Source organism: Melanerpes formicivorus, unplaced genomic scaffold, assembly GCF_026170545.1.
Source record: "Melanerpes formicivorus ecotype bairdi unplaced genomic scaffold, bMelFor1.0.p_v2 SCAF_6, whole genome shotgun sequence".
In the NCBI taxonomy this organism is placed as follows: domain Eukaryota; kingdom Metazoa; phylum Chordata; class Aves; order Piciformes; family Picidae; genus Melanerpes; species Melanerpes formicivorus.
The window spans coordinates 18229989-18249575 of record NW_027142358.1 but is presented as its reverse complement, the minus strand read 5'-3'; the positions used below and the strand labels follow the sequence as shown (position 1 = coordinate 18249575).

The following is a 19587-nucleotide window of genomic DNA, read 5'->3' as shown; positions in this document are numbered from 1 at the left end:
TTAAGATCTTGGCAGTGTTGCAATGCCAGGTGTTGACACACATCTTAGGGAGCTCCTTTCTTCTGCATAGTGTATTTACAGCAGTTACAGCTACACCACTCCAACTCAGACATCAAAGATGATCTGAGATATTAGAAGAGGCTTCTCTTAACAGGGAAACAATTTAACATAGCACTTAAGGGTATTTAAGAAAGGGTGCTTTAACCCTTATCCAAACAACAGGCATTTAACAGCCTCCACCATTCAAAACACAGAGGCCTCGTCAGCAAAATTTGACACTACACTATTTTCTTTACACACATCCAGTTTAATGTGTTTCTTTCCTGTGGAGTCACTCAAAAGACAGGAAGAAGAGGCAAGGAGAGGATGTTAAAAATCATATGGATTTTGATTACTCACAATAATTACTTTCTCATGGGGGAGAGGCTTCTTCAATTTCAAAACAAATCAGCTTCCCACTTTCAAGTATTTCAGCCTGTTCCCTTGAACAGAAGGAATTTAATAAAACTGAGGTAGACTATTTTGGTCTCTAAATTTTGTACTTACCCAGAAGACAATATTGTAGCTGAAGAGCAGGTATTTATACCAACAGCTGACTTCCGCATTAGAGTATCGGTAATAGTGCATCTTCTATAGCAGTGCACCTGCACAGTAAAGAATGAGAAGAATTAGAAGCTTTACAGAAGTTTTTCTACACCTCTCTTGTTCTGTTGAGAACGCCTTAAGTCAGCTCATAAAATTCTCCTCTCCCTAAGCTCCCTCTAAGTATTTGTTGCTTTATAATTTTATCTTCTTCAAGAACGCTTATGTGGCAATAGAGACAGACATCCGAAAAGGAAACTAGCTGGAGGAAGGTTTGCTTCAGCAAGTAAGCATTGCAGTGTCTTCTCACTCCTTCAAAACAATTTTACTTAGCTACTTGGGCTTATGCAAAAGTCTAAACACACACCCTATGGATTGCACATCCTACAATCCAGCTAGCAAGGTAAGTCGTTACCTGAAAAACCTCAATATCTACAGACTGCTAAATAAATAAGTAGCTGTACTCCGTCTTTTCCATACTTCAATGTTTCTTTATCAAACCAATACCCAGTAACAAGTTACACTCAAACACAAAAGCCCTACTATTAAACAGCTCATCTGTTCTGCAGAAGCTCTTGCTTCCTTACATACACTTGAGATAAGGTTCAACTGCAACTGTTGCTCAAATATTTCAGAGCGCTACAGCTTTTCAGAGTATCACCACCCAACTTCTGCAGAAATGCTATGCATAAGGTGTGTGGGGGGGAACCACAATACCAAAACCAAACCAAACAACCCACCCACAGAAGAGAGGACAAGCTGTTACACTGAGAGCCAGAGCTGGGAAGACAAAGTACTTACATAGCCTTTGCGCTCTAGAAAGCTGACAACAAAGTGCTGCCTATGACAGACAAGAAGCAGTCCCACATTTCAACCCTCCACCCACTTGAGTCAAATGTTTTCCTTCCATAAACGTCAGTGAAAGGCTTGCAACAGGGAATCGAGCATAGAGAATTGTCAAACACCTTATAACTGCGGGGGTGGAGGGACAAAGACTTCAAGGACTATGCTGTCCTGGATAGTCATAGCAGGCATGTACTAAAGAAACAAGCCAACAAAGCCTAAACTAAGCACCATGGAACACAGAATTGAAGATTTCAACCACGTCTACAGCTATGACAAAGGTAACTATTTTTTATTTTCTTTTTTAGGACAACAAACTGCACCTGGCTGTAAAAAACCCACCCACTGAAAGAAAGAAGCAAACACCTGTCAGCTTTGAATATTTCATTCAATAAACAGCTGGCTTCAGCTTTTCAGTGAAACACTGATTATTTTCCAGGACAATTACAGAGCACAGCCATCAGTGTCTTATTTGAAGAGCTTGTTTGAAATCTCAACATAAATATTTCATGTCTTAAACTAATTTTCCCTAAAGCTAAAATCACACACACTCACAGAGATCAAGGACATACAAGAGGCATCTCTAGTCCACAGGACTAAGGACAGAGTTCCCAAAACAGACTCTGTTTTTCCTCACGGAAGTTTCCCCATGCCAGGTTTGGCTTCCATCTGGAAGCAAATCGAGTATCTTTCTTGGTCCAGATACATGTCTCATCCCTCTTTAAGCCCAGCCAGAAAGCCTCTCCGCTAGACAGTCAAATCGAATTCTATTCTACATGGAAGTAGTTCTCAGAAATATAGAGACCATGCAGAAAATCAAAGGAAAGTACATTTTGGTAGAATACTCCAGCAAGAAACAACTGGGATATCATGTGACTTAGAACTTACAGAAAAAGATTACAAGCCTTGGAGAGATTAATTTCTGCTTTTGTTCAAGCTAAGATGGTCTGAACACATGTAAGAGGAATTTCCATAGTTTTAATCAAATATTGAAAACAAGATTTTTTTTTTTCTCTTCTAAAATATCACCTTATAACCAGGTTCTAATGCTCACAGTACATTTATAGCAAAAAGCACTTTAAGCTAATGTATGGTAGTACAGACAGTCACTAGTGGTATGCCCCAAGGATCAGTGCTGGGCCCCATTGCCCATTGTATCTTCATTGATGATGTGGATGAGGGCATTCAGTCCATCATCAGTAAATTTGCAGATGACACCAGGGTGGGGGCAGGTGCTGATCCGTTGGAGGGTAGAGAGGCTTTGCAGAGGGACCTTGACAGGCTGGACAGATGGGCAGAATCCAACGGTATGAGATTTAACACATCCCAGTGCCGGGTTCTGCACGTTGGCCACAACAACCCCATGCAGTGCTACAGGCTGGGGTCAGAGTGGCTGGAGAGCGGCCAGGCAGAGAGGGACCTGGGGGTACTGGTCAATGGTAGGCTGAACATGAGCCTGCAGTATGCCCAGGCAGCCAAGAGGGCCAATGGCATCCCGGCCTGCATCAGGAACAGTGTGAGGGCCAATGGCATCCCGGCCTGCATCAGGAACAGTGCGAGGGCCAATGGCATCCCGGCCTGCATCAGGAACAGTGCGAGGGCCAATGGCATCCCGGCCTGCATCAGGAACAGTGCGAGGGCCAATGGCATCCCGGCCTGCATCAGGAACAGTGCGAGGGCCAATGGCATCCCGGCCTGCATCAGGAACAGTGCGAGGGCCAATGGCATCCCGGCCTGCATCAGGAACAGTGCGAGGGCCAATGGCATCCCGGCCTGCATCAGGAACAGTGCGAGGGCCAATGGCATCCCGGCCTGCATCAGGAACAGTGTGAGGGCCAATGGCATCCCGGCCTGCATCAGGAACAGTGTGAGGGCCAATGGCATCCCGGCCTGCATCAGGAACAGTGTGAGGGCCAATGGCATCCCGGCCTGCATCAGGAACAGTGTGAGGGCCAATGGCATCCCGGCCTGCATCAGGAACAGTGTGGCCAGCAGGAGCAGGGAGGTCATTCTGCCCCTGTACACTGCACCCGTTAGGCCACACCTCGAGTACTGTGTCCAGTTCTGGGCCCCTCAGTTTAGGAAGGAGGTTGACTTGCTGGAAAATGGGCAACAAGGTTGGTGAGGGGCTTGGAGCACAAGCCCTGTGAGAAGAGGTTGAGGGAGCTGGGGTTGCTTAGCCTGGAGAAGAGGAGGCTCAGGGGTGACCCTCTTGCTTTCTACAACTACGTGAAGGGAGGTTGTAGACAGGTGGAGGTTGGTCTCTTCTCCCAGGCAACCAGCACCAGAACAAGAGGACACAGTCTCAAGGGGAGGTTCAGACTGGATGTTAGGAAGAAATTCTACACAGAGAGAATGATTGCCCATTGGAATGTGCTGCCTGGGGAGGTGGTGGAGTCACCATCACTGGAGGTGTTTAGGAGGAGACTTGATAGGGTGCTTAGTTGCATGGGTTAGTTAATTAGGTGGTGTTGGATGATAGGTTGGACGTGATGATCTTGAAGGTCTCTCCCAACCTGGTCTGTTCTAAATGTAGATAGTCCTATGTGTGACTCAGTCATATACATAGGAATGTATATTGCAAAACTCAGCTTAAGAAGTAGTTTTGTTTCCTCATGCCCTGGATCAGCTTTAGTTTTTGGCCTTTTCAACCTATACACCTTCACAGACAATATTCAAGAATCCTACTGTTGTGAGACATGGTAAAGAAAACTTGCTTAAACACCACTTCTGATGCACTTTTCTAGACCTGCAGCTAAGAATACAAAAGAAGAAACAAATACTTGGTTTTCCCCAACTTCATTTGAGTCCCTAGGAAAGCAAGGAAAAAGATGCTAGGAGACAACAGCAGGAAGCCACTGATCTGAGCAGAGTCCAAGACTGCATCATGGTAAGTCTCTATGACAGCAATACACTGGCTGCTGGTGAGCACTTTCTCCAGAAGCAGGCACACTAATTCCTGGTTTGTTTCCCTCCCCATGAAAATTCAGATCCTGATGGGAACAGCAACTGTAAAATGCACATGCCACTTATACTTTTCCTGGTATTATCAATACAAAAGAGAAAACAAGTAGCAGTATTTAGCTAGCACATAGATAAATTTCATTACAATGGTGTTCTACTAGACAAAGATGCAAAAATATCATCTGAGGCACAAAGGCAAGCATATCATTTAAGAACCTAAAATACAAACATAGTCTGAAGTCTTAGTTTTTGTTAGGTTGCCCTCCCTAGCATTGAGACTTGCATCTAACTGTTTGTGGTGGTTTAGGCTGGGTGCTGGCCCAGATGCCACTGCACAGACTACACCTGGGAGGTCCCAAAAGGGTCCAGCCCACTGGGTGGCCACAGGAAACCAGGTATTTCACCCATAATTCTCTGCTCCTCTATAAAACATCCACGAGGGGTCCTTACTTCCTCTTTTGTCCCCCTGCCGCTGCCTAGGTAAAATGGCATGAGCTGCCTCCCTTGGGCCTGCCCAGGCCCAACGCTGGGTTGGGGGGGAGGAGAAAGAACTCGGGGGGGGGGGGGGGGGGGGTGTAGGTTTGGGTGTACCCCCAGGTGGGGATGGATGGGACGTTCTGGGATCTCTCTCTTTTGCCACAGTGCTTGTGGTTCTCTGTAAAACTTTCTTGTTTGTTTTTTTTGTTTGTTTGTTTGGTTTTTTCCCCATTTAAACTTTCTACCACTTTTTTTGCAATCCATTTGTCTGAGTCGTTATTTTTGCCCATGGTGGGAGAATTGGTCTCCCAAACCACAACACTGTTCAAGTCTCAACTTCAGTGAAATGATTCACAGAAATAAGAGCAACAAAAATATTTACCGATTAGCACCATTTCCCACCTACTTCCTCATTCTGACCACAGATTGTAAAACGTTTCCCTCTGTTTCCTCATAAAACTGGCAAGATGCCTTGGTCAGTATCTATCACAATATTTTCTTCCTTTTTTTAATTTGATTTTATTTAAGATGTTGGGGGTGGGGGCTTAATGTTCCGAAGTGACAGAGGCCCCAGTACTACCAGTACTCAGTCCTTGTTACAAGAAGCTGCCCTGTAAGAGCACAGGCTTCTCCAGGCAGATGTTACCTTCTGAAACACATGCTGTATTATGAGCTAATTTCACTTATTCTCTTTCCTTATCCTCATCAGCAGGTTTTTGGTGGCTCTTGACAGACCACTGAACAGCACACGAAGCAATACAGTCACTGCTGGTGTGGGAGTCACATTCTGACATAACAAATCTAATGTGTAGGTGTGGCTGATTTCCCCCCCTAATCCTACATATAAACAGGCTAAACAAACCACTCGAGATCACACAGCCACTTCTCCCATGTTTATACTAAAACCAGTCACATTTCCTAAGGTACAAGGCATCCTTTACTGGTCTAGAATATGCTACATCAGTATTTCATTTAATTTACATTACAGGCTACATCACTATGATTAGGCAACACTGCAAAACAGTTGGAAGATTTAAGTAATATGTGGGCAGCAGCACAGACAAGAAGTAGCTTTCTCTACTGTGACAAAGTCACGTTGTGTCAGCTGACAGTTATCACCCACTCCTAACAAGAATTTCTAAAAAATACAGAGCCCTGCTGTTTTGGTAGAATAATTTAATTTTGTCTTGGTGTTTATAGCTACACTAGAGAGGGGGGGGAAAAAAAAAAAAAGTAGTAATTCATCAAGGCCCTACTGCCATTTCCAAAGCATTTCTACACCCACAGATTCCACCCTTACCTTCAGAATGCTTCAGGAGTGATATTCAGAGTCTACAGATTTTAACTCTCATAAAACAGAGGCTGTGATATATTAAACAGCCTAGTTTGAGTATGTAGGAAAATCCTCACAGATACTAAATCTAGAACAGTAACACTAATACACTTCTCTAGACCTAGGTCCACAAATTCATTTGACATGCAGGGGGCATTAACTTTACAAGTCACAAGCACCACCACCATATGTGGTCCTGACTCCCCTCCCCTGCCCATTTCTAAGATTCACAACCATTAACCATATTAATCAGTGAAGCAAACAATAATACAGCAAATCACATAGCAAATCTTCAGATCAATCCTGTGATCTTGTACCACATGCCAAGTAAACAGTTTTAAGCCTCCCAATCTACCTCCCCAGAGTTCATACAAGTGCCAGTGTGTGTACACTTAGGAGGTGGGAGGAGAACAAAGACGGGAGTGCTAGCTTCTAGGAGTGCTCAAGGAAATGCAGCACCCCTCCAACACCAGTCTGCAGCAACATTACAGGCTACCTGATGCTAACAGTAACTGAATGAAGGTGGGAGGACAGAGACAGAACTGATGCAAGAGAAAACAATGGAAAAAATAAAATTATTTTCTAAGTGTTTGGCTGCTCTCACCATGATTCATCAACACACTGCATTGAGTCTATATGAAACTGGTGAAGCAAACCAACAAACTCACAATACAAAAAGCACTGACAAGCAAGATGAACTTTTTAAAATACAGTAAGAGATGCACTTTGTCATTTGTTTGGGTAAGGCTACTTCATTACTCCATCAAAACCAAATCTGTATCAAAAAGCATCATCAGTTTGTTCATTCAAGATGCAGTGCCACTAAAAGTAATTGTCATATTCTTTGGAAGTGCTCAGTCAATAGGATTTGGGTTTTCTTGTGAAGTTGAAAGACAGACTTATCTCTAACCAGGCACAGCTCAGAGATTTTTGTAAGACCTTCTGAAAATGAAGCGGCTAAGAGGTGCCTACCGACTGCTCTTTACACATCAAAGAAGCTGACCACCAAGGGATTCTTAATGCTCAGTACAATACCCAACAACTGGGCATCAAATGTTCACATTTGAGGACTGAGCGTGTACAACACAAAGGGAAGAAAACCTGACAAATTCTAGAGTTCTTATGGGATAATCTGTTCCTGGAAACATATAGTAGCCCTGCCAATGACTCAGGAACTAAAAGCATGAGTTGGTTTTGGTTTTGTTTTTTTTTTGTTCCAAGGAACTCCAACTGAGGCCTCATAAAGAAAATACAAGCTTAAGGAATAGAAGTATAGTGTATTTATCACAGTATCACTTAGGTTGGAAAGGACCTCGAGGATCATCGAGTCCAACCTATCAACACAGACCCCATGACTAGACCATGGCACCAAGTGCCACGTCCAATCTCTTCTTGAACGCCTCCAGGGACGATGACTCAACCACCTCCCTGGGCAACCGGTTCCAATGACGAATGACTCGCTCAGTGAAGAACTTCCTCCTCACCTCGAGTCTAAACATCCCCTGGTGCAGCTTGAGACTGTGTCCCCTTGTTCTGGTGCTGGATGCCTGGGAGAAGAGGCCAACCCCTTCCTGGCTACAACCATCTTTCAAGTAGTTGTAGAGGGCAATGAGGTCACCCCTGAGCCTCCTCTTCTCCAGGCTAAACAATCCCAGCTCCCTCAGCCTCTCCTCATAAGTCTTGTGTTCAAGGCCTCTCACCAGTCCAGAAAAGGAGAAAAATATTTGTTCACTCTTAGTGGAAACCAGAGGATTGTTCAAACAAGAGACTTTTTTTAAGCCTGAAAGATTCCTGTTGCGAGACAAATATTGTTAATAGGTTATCCCTGTTTTACTACAAAAATAATGACAGATAACAGACCTCTGAACTCCATGAAAAGTATGACCAGATAGACTTAAGGGATCATCTTCTGAAGCTCTTACTTCTATAGTGTGCTGATGACTAAAGTCCTCAAAATATTTTAAAAAAAATATTTCAAGCACAAGTTGCTCCAATAAAAACTCTATGAAACAATCCCTCATGGCAGAGAGAATGGGAAGAGCTTTAGATTCAATGTCCAGGCTTTGTTCACTGTAGCACAAATTGCAACCAAGGAAAACTTTTAAGGAACATAAAGTAGTGTTCCTAAAACGAGGAAGCAAAGATTCAGAAGAGCTCTACTCCAGCTCTTTAGACAACTAACAATGAAGTTAAGCATGTGCTTTTGGCAAAGCTACTGCTTTTATGTGGATGGGTTGCAGCTGAAACACCATGTAAAAGCACTCTGAACTCACACTAACATTCAGAATACAGACATCTTAAATTCTGATAAACAATCTACTTGGACATCAAGCAGCAGCATCTTTTAATCTCTTCTGAACTGCCCACTTGACCAGCATCACCAATAATTTGGTATAAAAGCTCCACACTGCACAACTGTAATTCAAAAACCTATTCAAACTACCATTCATGGAACATTTTCAGCTCCACTTCACTTCTTAAACTAAGAGAAATACACTAAAGGAAGACTGGAAAAATGAGATCAGAATTACAGATCACTGAAACAGTTAAAAAAAGTTTAAAAGTCAGCGACAGAGGACAATTTGCCAGTTGTAACAATTCTTCAGGTTGCCATCCTTCACACAGAACCTACAAAAAGATATAGTTGGCTTGCCTTGCTTTTGAAAGTTAAAGTTTTTTTCCTCCTTAGCTATAAAAGCCACTAGTAATATATATTTATTATAAAGATCCACAAAAGAAGCTCAAAAAAAGTCTAGATTTTTATTTATTCAAAATGAAAACCAATGACACTGTAGAACACAACTACTGACTATGTAAGTACAAACCATAAATACTTTTTAGTTATTTACACTGCGAAGATACACAACTGGAGTCAGTTATTCACTAAACTTTACCGGGTTTATGCTAACATTACCTCACTGACCTCAAGTTCATTGAGGTAATAAGCAAACTGATAAAGAGGCTTGCCACTCTCCAAGGTACCTCAGCACTTGACAAAGGCACCAGCTAAAAGGCATGGATCTCTCACCTAGTTTGGAAGAAAACCCATATCTTTCATGTGCATGAAAATTTAACATCCAAATTTCACCCAAACAGGGGCTTGCTTGTGTTGTAACTTATTGTATGCAAAACAAGCTATATTTTCCTGTTACTTTGCAGGAAGGTATTGTGAAACTTGTGGAAGTGCGTCACTCATTCTGAGCAGTTTATTCACTCCAGGCAGCAAAGCCTGTTAGAACAAGTAACCAGAAGAATCTTAGCTATCAAAACTCCGTAGCTGCTCTCCACTACCACTCAGGAGAGCAGATACATACCCAACCCCCTACATCAGTAGCAAGGCATAGTCTCATAGTGTCCCCTCCAGCAGAATGATTTGGAAGGCTTACAAAGTACATATTATATTTGAAGAGTCAGAACTTCCAATTTGGGGAATAATTGTATTTCCATTCAGTAATCCAACAGTAAAAGAACCTATTCCATACACACTGCTCCCTCCCATACCTCCACACAGAACAAAATGGTTCCTCTATTTGCTATATCACATATATCAAAGTCACAGCTTAACAGCAGCAGAGACAGGAAGCCACCAACTGTCTTTCCTGACAAATCCACTCTTTCTTCAGAGAACATACTAAACTTTTACATATATTGTGGTTTTTTTCCTACATTTTCAGGAACAACACTTGTTCAAGTCTCCAATTACATTTCAGCCAAGAACAATATCCCTCCCTAAGAGAGGAAAAACAGGAAAGTTATTATAGTAATATATAATAAAGAAATGAGAAGCATATAATTTGGTTTGAGTTTCTTTGAGCTTTTTTCCCCCCCTTTAAAATATTCCTTGCAGCCCATCCACAACATATTTCTTAGCCTTTATATTGAATGCTATATACATACACATTATGTAAGATAAAATAGTTCTATAGTTTAACCATCTAAAAATCAGATCAAGGTATCTATAAATTATGAAAAAAGCTACAGCACTAGGCATCTGTAATGAGCATGCTAAGAAATGAATGCATGCATCTGTACAATACCAGTTACATTCACCACTTGTCTGGTTAAACAGTGTTGTCTTCATCTCAGTGAGATATGATGTGGAACTGAAAACACAAAACCTCTTTTTCCTCTCCTCCCACTCCAAGAGGCAGGACCATGCTTTCTAAAACTAGATGAACACTCATTCCAAATGAAGCATCTTCCCAGCACCAGGGCATGTTACTTATTGGAGGATGAGGTGTTAATGCACATTGGGTTTGGGAATGATGCTTTCAAAGTTTTCTTTCTTTTGCTCCCCTCCACCCTGTACAGCAATTGCTTTCACAGCACACCTAGAAGAACCTTATTCTACAAGCTGAGCAGGACAATCAGCAGCTCTCAGGCCACAAGAGAAAACATTTCTTTGTGGCCTTGTAGATAGCTCAACAATTGGGTAATTATTTCCCCTAACAACTGACTTTCTCATAAAGAAACACATTTGTATTAGAGGTTTACCTGATAGTTCCTTTTTGAAAGCTGCACAACACCCACAAACATTAGAGGTGTCAAAAAACAGTATTCACCAAACACCTCACAATGCTAACCACTGCCAGCTCTTCAGACTATTAGGCCAAAGACAGAAATAAGCTATCACTTCCAAAGATGCAGCAGTTACAGTCACAGAGCATCTTGTGCATGCTACCACTATACACAGAAAAAGCATTAAAATGACAAAGACCAAAGCTACTCCAGGTCAAGTCCACACTTGAACAGCTCTAGTCCTCCCCTCAAGAGCAAGTGTTCAGGCAGGTCATGAGAAAGCCTCCACTGCCAATTGTCTCCCTGGAAGACACTGTGTACCCCAGGAGGAAAAGGGAGAAGAGGCTTTCTACCTCTCAGGATTATGTCAAGAACAACATGGTGCCAGTGAGAGCTGAGAGTAGCCACAAAGGCCAAAGTGACACTATCAGAGTTCCTCCCAACACAGGCACCAGTCTCTGCAATAGCTAGCACCAAATGGAGCAGCAGAACTAGAAAGTGCAGAAGTTAGATATAAGCATTTCTTGATCTGTGCTTTTTTATTGAAAGAAAAACCAAATACCTCCAGACAAAAAAACAGTGAGAACACAGGAAACTGCCATCTTAACAGGCAGACAGCACTGGCTGCACAAGCAGCACAGCTCAGAAAAAAAACCCTCAGAGCTGAGCAAACCTTCTCATTTGTCCTATCTGGACAGGGTCTTCCAGTTCCACTCCTGCTTTGCAGAAGCAGGCCACTGCTATGACCACTTTGTCAAAGTGCCCTTTGCAATCTCAATGCACTATAGACTTTGCAAAGGAAGCCACCTCGCTGTCCTCTGGGAGACATCTCATTAATTGCCAATTCATTAGTTTCAAGTCAGACAACTTTTCAGATAGGCCTTCCTCCTCCATGGGCTGACATATAGGCAAACTGAAGCAACACTCAGGGCAGGGTAGAAAGCTTTGCCATTTTGCATCCTCTTGTATATAGCTATACCACCGGATCCATATGCCACACAGTATTAAGTACTTCCCTGAGCACCATTTAATAGGAGATTGTTGAGAGGAAAGAAACTTGCATCAAGAGCATCAGCTCCTTATCTCAGCAGTCAGAAGTCTGCCATCACATAACGACCAAAGTAACATCTCAAGTGGCCTCAAGTAACTTGGCTCTGAAGGAAGACATTCCCTTTGTTTTCTATTCAGGGGTTTCTACATGCCCCTGTACATTTCAGCACTGATTTTATATCCCAAAGCAAGAGTAGACAGCTCTTGCCAAGCAGACAAATCACTTTTTTTTTTTTTTAAATATTAAAATGTACAGCATTGAGCTTCCTCTGAATACTGTGCTTCATTCAGCTTCCTGTAGCTGTAACTGCAGCATCTCAAAGCTGTCTGGTTACCTTCAAGCTTATCAATTATTTAGAGAAAACACCTTTCCATAGAGACTCGTGCATTGATTATGTAGTCTTTGAGCAGACAACAAAAATCTCTAAAAAAGAAAATAGTTTCCAGAAAGGGCCACTGAGCCACAGGAACAAATGTAGGTTTGTACACTAGCAACCTGCCTGAAACAGAATGAAAAACCCAAAATAAAACAACCCGCAAAAAAGACAAAAGCTCCTGTTCACACAAGCTCAGCAAGTATCTGAGACTACCAGTGTCAAAGCAGCTGCCTCAACCACAGTATCACTAAGGTTGGAAGAGACCTCAAAGATCGAGTCCAACCTGTCACCACTAGCCTCATGACTAGACCATGGCACCAAGTGCCATGTCCAATCACCTCTTGAACACCCAGGGATGGTGACTCCACCACCTCCCCGGGCAGCCCATTCCAATGGTGAATGACTCCATGAAGAACTTTCTCCTCACCTCAAGCCTAAACCTACCCTGGTGCAGCTTGAGACTGTGTCCCCTTCCTGGCTACAACCACCTTTCAGGTAGCTGTAGAGAGCAATGAGGTCACCCCTGAGCCTCCTCTTCTCCAGGCTAAACAATCCCAGCTCCCTCAGCCTCTCCTCATAGGGCTTGTACATCATGGGGCTTCAGTAAATGTCTTTAGAGGAATACCTTTATCATTGTTATAAATGCCAGCTCTCCTGACTAGGAGTGTAAAACAGAGAAGCTCCTTTGTAATACCAGGACAACATTCAACTGCTCTTATTGCAAAGATCAAGAAGAAAAAATGTGTGTTTCTTATATCTTTGCCTTTCACATTCAGGTTCAGATTAAGGATGAAGATAACCCTCAGATTTTCAGAGCTCTACAGCAGCACACAGGAACAGCTCTCAGAAGGAACCCATGTAAGCAGACACTGTAGATAAGAACAGAAATGAATTCACTTCTTGTCATGGTTCAGACCCAGACAGCAGCCAAGCCCCACGCAACTGCCCCCTGCCTGCACCACCTCCCCAGTGGAAGGGGAAGGAAAAAAATCAGGAGAAAAAGGCAAAAAGGCCCACAGGAAGAGGTTAACAGAATAGCAAAAGACAGAAAAAAACATCAGGAATAACAATACTAATGAGATACTACATAAAGTGCATGATAGGAAACACAGCACTGACCACAATGGCCCATCTACCTGATTCTGTCCCACCATGCTACAGCCACTTGCTCGAAACACCAGCACTTGCCTGACTAGTCCTTCCTTTTACAGACTGGGCACAAAGTCAGTATGGCATTGAACACCCCAGTGGCTAGTTCAACTGGTCATCTTGGTTGTGGTCTCTCCCAGCTTCTTGTGAAAAAGTAAGAAAATATTAGCCCAATCCTAGCCAAATCCCAGACATCCAGAAATATTATGTATGAACTTTACTACAAAGAAAGATAAAACACTGTTGCTTTGCTCTTAAAAAGGAAGAAAGAAAACACTGAAGGAGAACACGTCTTGGTGCCCCCTTCTAAACACACTGAGGCACATTTTGAACCAGAACATAAAATAAACTTAACTTTTAAATCCTGCTTGGAGCCCTAGGTTTTGAGATAGTTCCTCTTGTGGTCAACATATTTTATTTTCATTTGCTTAAACTTTTCTGCATAAGTGATAAAAGAATTCAACATGAAGAGTCAAGCAGAATAACACTTGTTTCTCAAAGGGCCATAATTCCAAGGCTTAGGTCAAATTGGTAAAAAGGTCAGCAAAACCCAGCCATTCAAGTCAGGGGTTTCAACTACAAGCACTGCAATCCCTTATTCTGTCAATATTTGAGAATCACCATTTTCTGAAAGTCAAATCCTTTGCTGTAATCCTCATCTGTGACATCTAAAATAGAATAATTTACCCTATAATTTCTCATCTTACTGACCATACTAGAAACAAGTTTTGTTTTGTCATCCAGAATAAAGAGAAGCTGGTTTACAAAGCAAAAAAATTCAAACACAAGACCTTTAATTATATTTAATTAAATTGTGGCTGTTTTCAAAATGAAATAAACTGAATCTAGACACTTCAGATTTTTCTCTTTTTTGATTGTTAGGTTAAAATCACATATCTCAGCTTTTTTTCCTGGGGACACAAATTATTAAGTTTTAAAACTCACATATAGCTCACCTTGATGTGCTTTGCTCTGACCATCTCTGACATTACTCTTAACTTTTTCTTTAACAGGTATTTTTGGCTGAGCATGAGAAAGAGTCAAGAAGAAGAATCCTGGTTCCTGCCCAGGCTGCAGCAGTACTCTTACACAAGTCACCAACACTACAGCGTTAGAAGAGCCATAGATTTTACATTTACTCTGAAGAAAATTGAGTGTTTGATTTACTCCAACTGAGGTACTTCAGCATTAAAAGACCCATAGTATGTCCATGGATTTTGTGAATTGTACCCTTGAAAACACATCACAGATGCCAAAATACAAGTCGTATCAATAGGAACAGTTTTGATAATAGCTCTGTGAACTCTGCTTCTCCCCACACACCTCAATGAGACTTCCATTACAACACAGTGAAATTAGAACAGGTGCTTAATTTACCCACACTCAGCAGTGCTCAAACTCTGCCATACCTAATACAAAGAGAGACTTGATATAAGACCATGAAAATTAATTGCATGAGTTTGTCAGCAGAAGAATCCCCATCCCCTCTCCATTCTCTCCCCAAACATCCATTTACAGGTAGTCACACACCAAAGCTTCATGAACTAAATATAACTACCCTCTAAGAAAATCAGAGGTCAACCTGAACACACAACAATCCAAGAGATCAAAAAAGTATATTCCTTTGAACTTATAGCTCAAAACTACTTCATCCAGATTATCTAAACATTTGCATCCAGATGAAGCTAAATTCATAACACATCATCTTCCTACATCTAGATCTAAAAGCAAATACTTATACCAAAAGAAAGTGGTCCTATTAGATAACATTTTAGAGCTCAGAGTTTTTTATGATTCTTTCATTACAAGGCCTAAAGCTAGCAGAAGGTAGCCAAAACATGTTCCATTTCAGTCCTGTCAGGTATGTTACCTAAATAAAGGCTCTTACAGACACTGACCCTAAGAAAACATTCTTTCTTCCTTTTCTGCCACCCTCCACAAGGGGGCAGGGAGCAGAGGAAAGAGGCTTTTAATTGAAAAAACAGAGTAAGATTAAGCATTCTACAATGCACATCTGGCAAAGCCAGAGACAAGAGTAACCCTCAAATTAAGACTCAAGTAAGGTTTTCCTGCTTGGGGACTGTAAATAACTCTTCAACACAAATCAAGCTAACTGGATCAGTTTACACTAGATAATAAAAATAATGGAAGTTGCTCCTCTTCTCTGTGCATACTGCAATGTATTTTTATTTTTTTAGTTCTAGATCTCACCTTTATCAAGTTTGCTTATATGCAAAAATCAACAAAAATAAAGCAGAATGACAACCCTGTAACTTACTTGCATGTTTGTTTTTTTCCCCAAACTTTTGGGAAGCTATTTATAACAATTGCTTTTTCAGTAACACTGTAATTTTGAACATGAGAATCTGAAGTGCAGGCAACATCACTATGTTCAACCTTCTCCACCTCGCAAGAACAGAACTAAAAGGATGTACATCACACTTAGAAGTGCCCTCTTCCAGTGTCATTAACTAGAGGATAAAAACCACCATTGTATCAACACCAATGACTAGACTTCAATTCCCTCCTAATTCCCCCCTCCTCCACAGCAGTTCCCCTGTCAAGCAGGCAGCATCTCAACCGTCCACCCACAAGTATGTTAAGTTTCACATATTCAAGCAAAAAGTTGTAAGAACATGTGAGTATTGATTCCTAACTTGCTGACAGAAAGAGACAGTGCCCCACTAGGCACTTATGAACAAGTTATGCCCTGTACTTTTTTTCTCTAGGAGTTGGTTTCCTTCTATTTTATCCAGAGCTCTAGGTCACAAGCTTTATGCCTTTATTGAAAAACAAAACAACAAAAAAAGGCAGTGCCAGAAAACTCTTATCCTGTCAGTAATCTTAAAATATCCTTCCCTCCACTACTGCCTTTGAAGATATACTAAGGAAAGGAAAAAACCAACACAATTAACTTATCTTGTTTTTACAACTTTATTTTTATTCAGAAAGACTCCAAATAAAACCACTAAGTCTGCACTGAATAGGTGAGATCAAGTCAAATGTATGTTTAACAGCCTTATGCAAATACTCTGTAAAAATAGTCATTTGTTGTACCCAAAAGACACCAGTATCGGAGCTAGGCAAGTGTAACACCACGGGTCCAACGTAGTAACAAGAGTTTCACAGTTTAGCTTAAAGTCTCTCCCTGGAAATGCAAAAAGACAAACTCTTTCAAAAAGTCTACAAAGGCAAAGCCCCACTGTCCCCATATCCTCCGTGCATATTGCATTTTACTTGAACTCACGGGAGCCTGCGTTCAGCAGCTTCCCGGCAGCGCTCTGTAGTGGTCATACAGCAGAAATAAAACATTCACCTGAAACTACAGGGGCAACCAGGAAGAAGGTAAATGACCAAACAGGAACCAGAGACGTGTTAATCCAAACGCCCACCCTTAAGACCCCGCTGGAGCCGAACAAGCCCGGCCGTTAAGCACGGCCCGTTTCAGCGAAAGGTCCCTCGCTAACGCAGCTTATAAGTAATTAAAGTTCTTTGTAAGAAAAAAGAAGTCACAGGCCTCGCTCCTCGCACGCCCAGCGCAGTGGCTCCTGCTGCCTGGACAGAGGGCTGGCAGCAGCCGGTGCAACGGCAGAGTAAGGAGCAGGCAAACGCCGCCCTGCAAGCCGCAGCACCCCGAAAGGCTTTTCCATTATTTCGAGAAAATAAACATTTTATCCCTTGTGGCACCTCACTCACGAAACAACTTCGCGTGCACTCCCAAAGGAAGCCTCGCCCGACCTCTCCGGCTTCCTTTAATGGACAAGGACAAAGGCAGGAGCTCGCCACAGCCTCGCGTTCTCAGTCCGAGAGCTGCCCCGACGGAGGGCAAGCCGGGCAGCGCTTGCTCCCCACACGGTGCAATGGTTGCCAGCTCCCAGGGCATGCTGTATGAAAGAATCGAACTCTAGCTCTGACAGAAAGCGAAATACTGGTGTTCGTAAGACGGATTAAGAAGAAAGAGACATTCCGTACAGCGGGAACACAGCACGACTCCCTGAAAAGATGACTGAAGGGGATGCCCGGCCCAGGACTCACCAGGGGCAGCAGCCTGCTCGCTAAGTTTCGCCAAGTTGGGTGGAGGGCGAGGCGGCAATCAGCGTAACCGGAGGTCCCTCCACTGCCTCGGCTAATCCATGGACACAGCAGGACAGGGCAGGGTAGGGCACGGCGGACGCTCCCAGACCTTCCCCACGTCAGCGCGGCCGGACACCAGCGCCAGGGGTGCCTCTTCGCCGTGGTGAGCCGCTGTGCCGAGCCACCCCGCCTTGCCGCCGTACTCCCGCCAGGGCCCAGGCAGCACGGAAATACACGCCCGTCCCTCCGGCCACGCCCTCTCCCCGCACGCAGCCGTGCTCCACACAAAAGGGACGCGCGAGAGGCCCAGCTCTCCCGCCAGACCTCCGAGCTCCCATGGGGCTCTGGGCGGTTTCGCCTCCTGTGCGTTCTACAGGTCGGCGGGAGAGGTCCGGCCCCCCACGAGGACGCTCAAGGCCAGGTAGTGGCTAGGAGCGTTAGCAGCCCCTGCGGGAGCAGCGGAAATGGCCGTCCCTCGCGTTCCCATCGGCCCTTCCCCGCGAGCGACCCTCTGCAGCCTCCTTCGGCGGCTCAGGCGGGGGAAGCCGGTATTTCACTTCAGGCTATTTTTCAGGTTGAGACGCCCCCCCCTCCGCTGCGGAAGAGGCTCAGCAAAGGCAGCGTGCCCCGCCCCCGGGCTGGGCCCTGCAGCTGGCCCTTCCTCCCCGATCTGGGGCTGGCGGAGCGAGAGGCAGGGTGTCAGTGACAGCACTTTTAGGCACAATGAAGCTTTAACTGGAAAGCTAGAAGGTGGGAAGAAAAATTACCCTAAAGAGTGTTTTAAGTCTTTACGTGTCCTATGGTCCCCTTCTGAGGTGCTGGGAAGATGGGGGGGAAGGAGACGCTAAGCCGGAGGGTTTAAACCCATGCGGTGAGCAAGTGATAGCTGACAGGAGAGGTAGTCACCTTCTGACTGGTGGGGAAATGCCCTCCCCTCCCCTTCCAGTGTGTGCCTTAGCTTCCAAGCTCCATGCGCTGCTCCTGTTCCCGTCTTTTCCATACCTTACGATCTGTCTTGACACAAGGAAACATTTCTGTCACCTTCATTCTGTTCCTCTTATATAGAGCAAAATTATTTCCTGCAGTGTCTCACTATCAAAATACATGTGTGCAGGCAGGCAAGGCTAAGGAAGGGTGTTGGAACACCACAGGCTATAGTATAGGCTTTCACCTGCTCTGGGGCTTGGATTTTGGGGGCTCCCTCATTCCCTCTAGATCAGGAACAAGCACTACTCACAAAGAAAGCAGCAATCACGCCCAGTGCTTGGCTAAAGGGTGAAAGGAACCATTGAGCAATTATATGGAGTGAGCTTAGTGCTTCCATTGTGTGATATTTCTCCACTAGGTCAAGGCCAAGAATTAATACGGCATAACTGCACAGTTCCCAATGTATACACCCATCTGAAGTCAGAGAAAGTAGATAGACACAAATGTGTCACCCACCCATGGGTTATAAGGATTTCTCCTCATCCCCTGCATGTGGTTATTCAAATAATAATTCAAAAAATTGTCACTTTGTTCTTGGCTTTGGGGTATTTTTTCCTCAAGCTTGCTTGAAGCTTCTAGAAGGCCAAGTAAAACTGAATTTACTGGTAAATCTGAAAGAGAAAGAATTGCCTGAATTTTAGGGAAGATGTGAGGAAGGGGAGATAGAAAAGCCATTGGATTATTAGGTGATCAAAAGAACTAGAAGAGTTCCTTTCTCCTCAGAAGTACTTAAAAGTACTTATGTCATCTTACAGAGTACTGAGACACATCTCTAAATGGATGGTACAATATTAACAGCTAGAATTCAGCAGGGGAAATGGAAAACTTCATGGAAATTTGGCAGCTTTATGACATAAGGATTGTGGAATTAGGAAGTGCATCTATCAATAAAATAAGAGTCTCTTGCAGTTTAGAAGTCTTGTAAAATGTTAGTGTTACCATTTCACAGGATAGTGAGCTAACAAACTTGTGCAGGCAAACATTCATGTATGTTTATCAGTGCTGTTTCCTCTGACCACTACAAAACATTTCCTGAAATTAATGATCCATTGAGGAGCAGCCAGTGGAAAATGACACCACCAGAGCTATTCACCAATTCCACTGTATCTGCTCAGCACTATCATCAAACAAAGCTTTTCAGTGGAAGAAATTTCTATTGATGCAGGGAGATTTCTGGAAATCAGAGTTAAATTTGAAGTTATCATGTGGTTTTGATAATTCTGAGGTTAAAAG

At 43.3% G+C, this 19587-nt stretch overlaps 1 protein-coding gene across 1 annotated transcript in view; it reads right to left on the bottom strand.

Moving 5' to 3' along the window:
• The window catches only part of TSPAN14 (tetraspanin 14), a 41739-nt gene extending 23796 nt beyond the window's left edge, over window positions 1-17943 (bottom strand). The window contains exons 1-2 of the mRNA XM_068139977.1: window positions 17329-17943; window positions 547-644 (exon numbers count right to left, since the gene is read on the bottom strand). Coding sequence (XP_067996078.1) covers window positions 547-627 — 81 coding nt within the window. The 5' untranslated portion in view covers window positions 628-644; window positions 17329-17943. The remainder of the gene's footprint in view (window positions 1-546; window positions 645-17328) is intronic.
• Between the last annotated feature and the right edge of the window lie 1644 nt (window positions 17944-19587).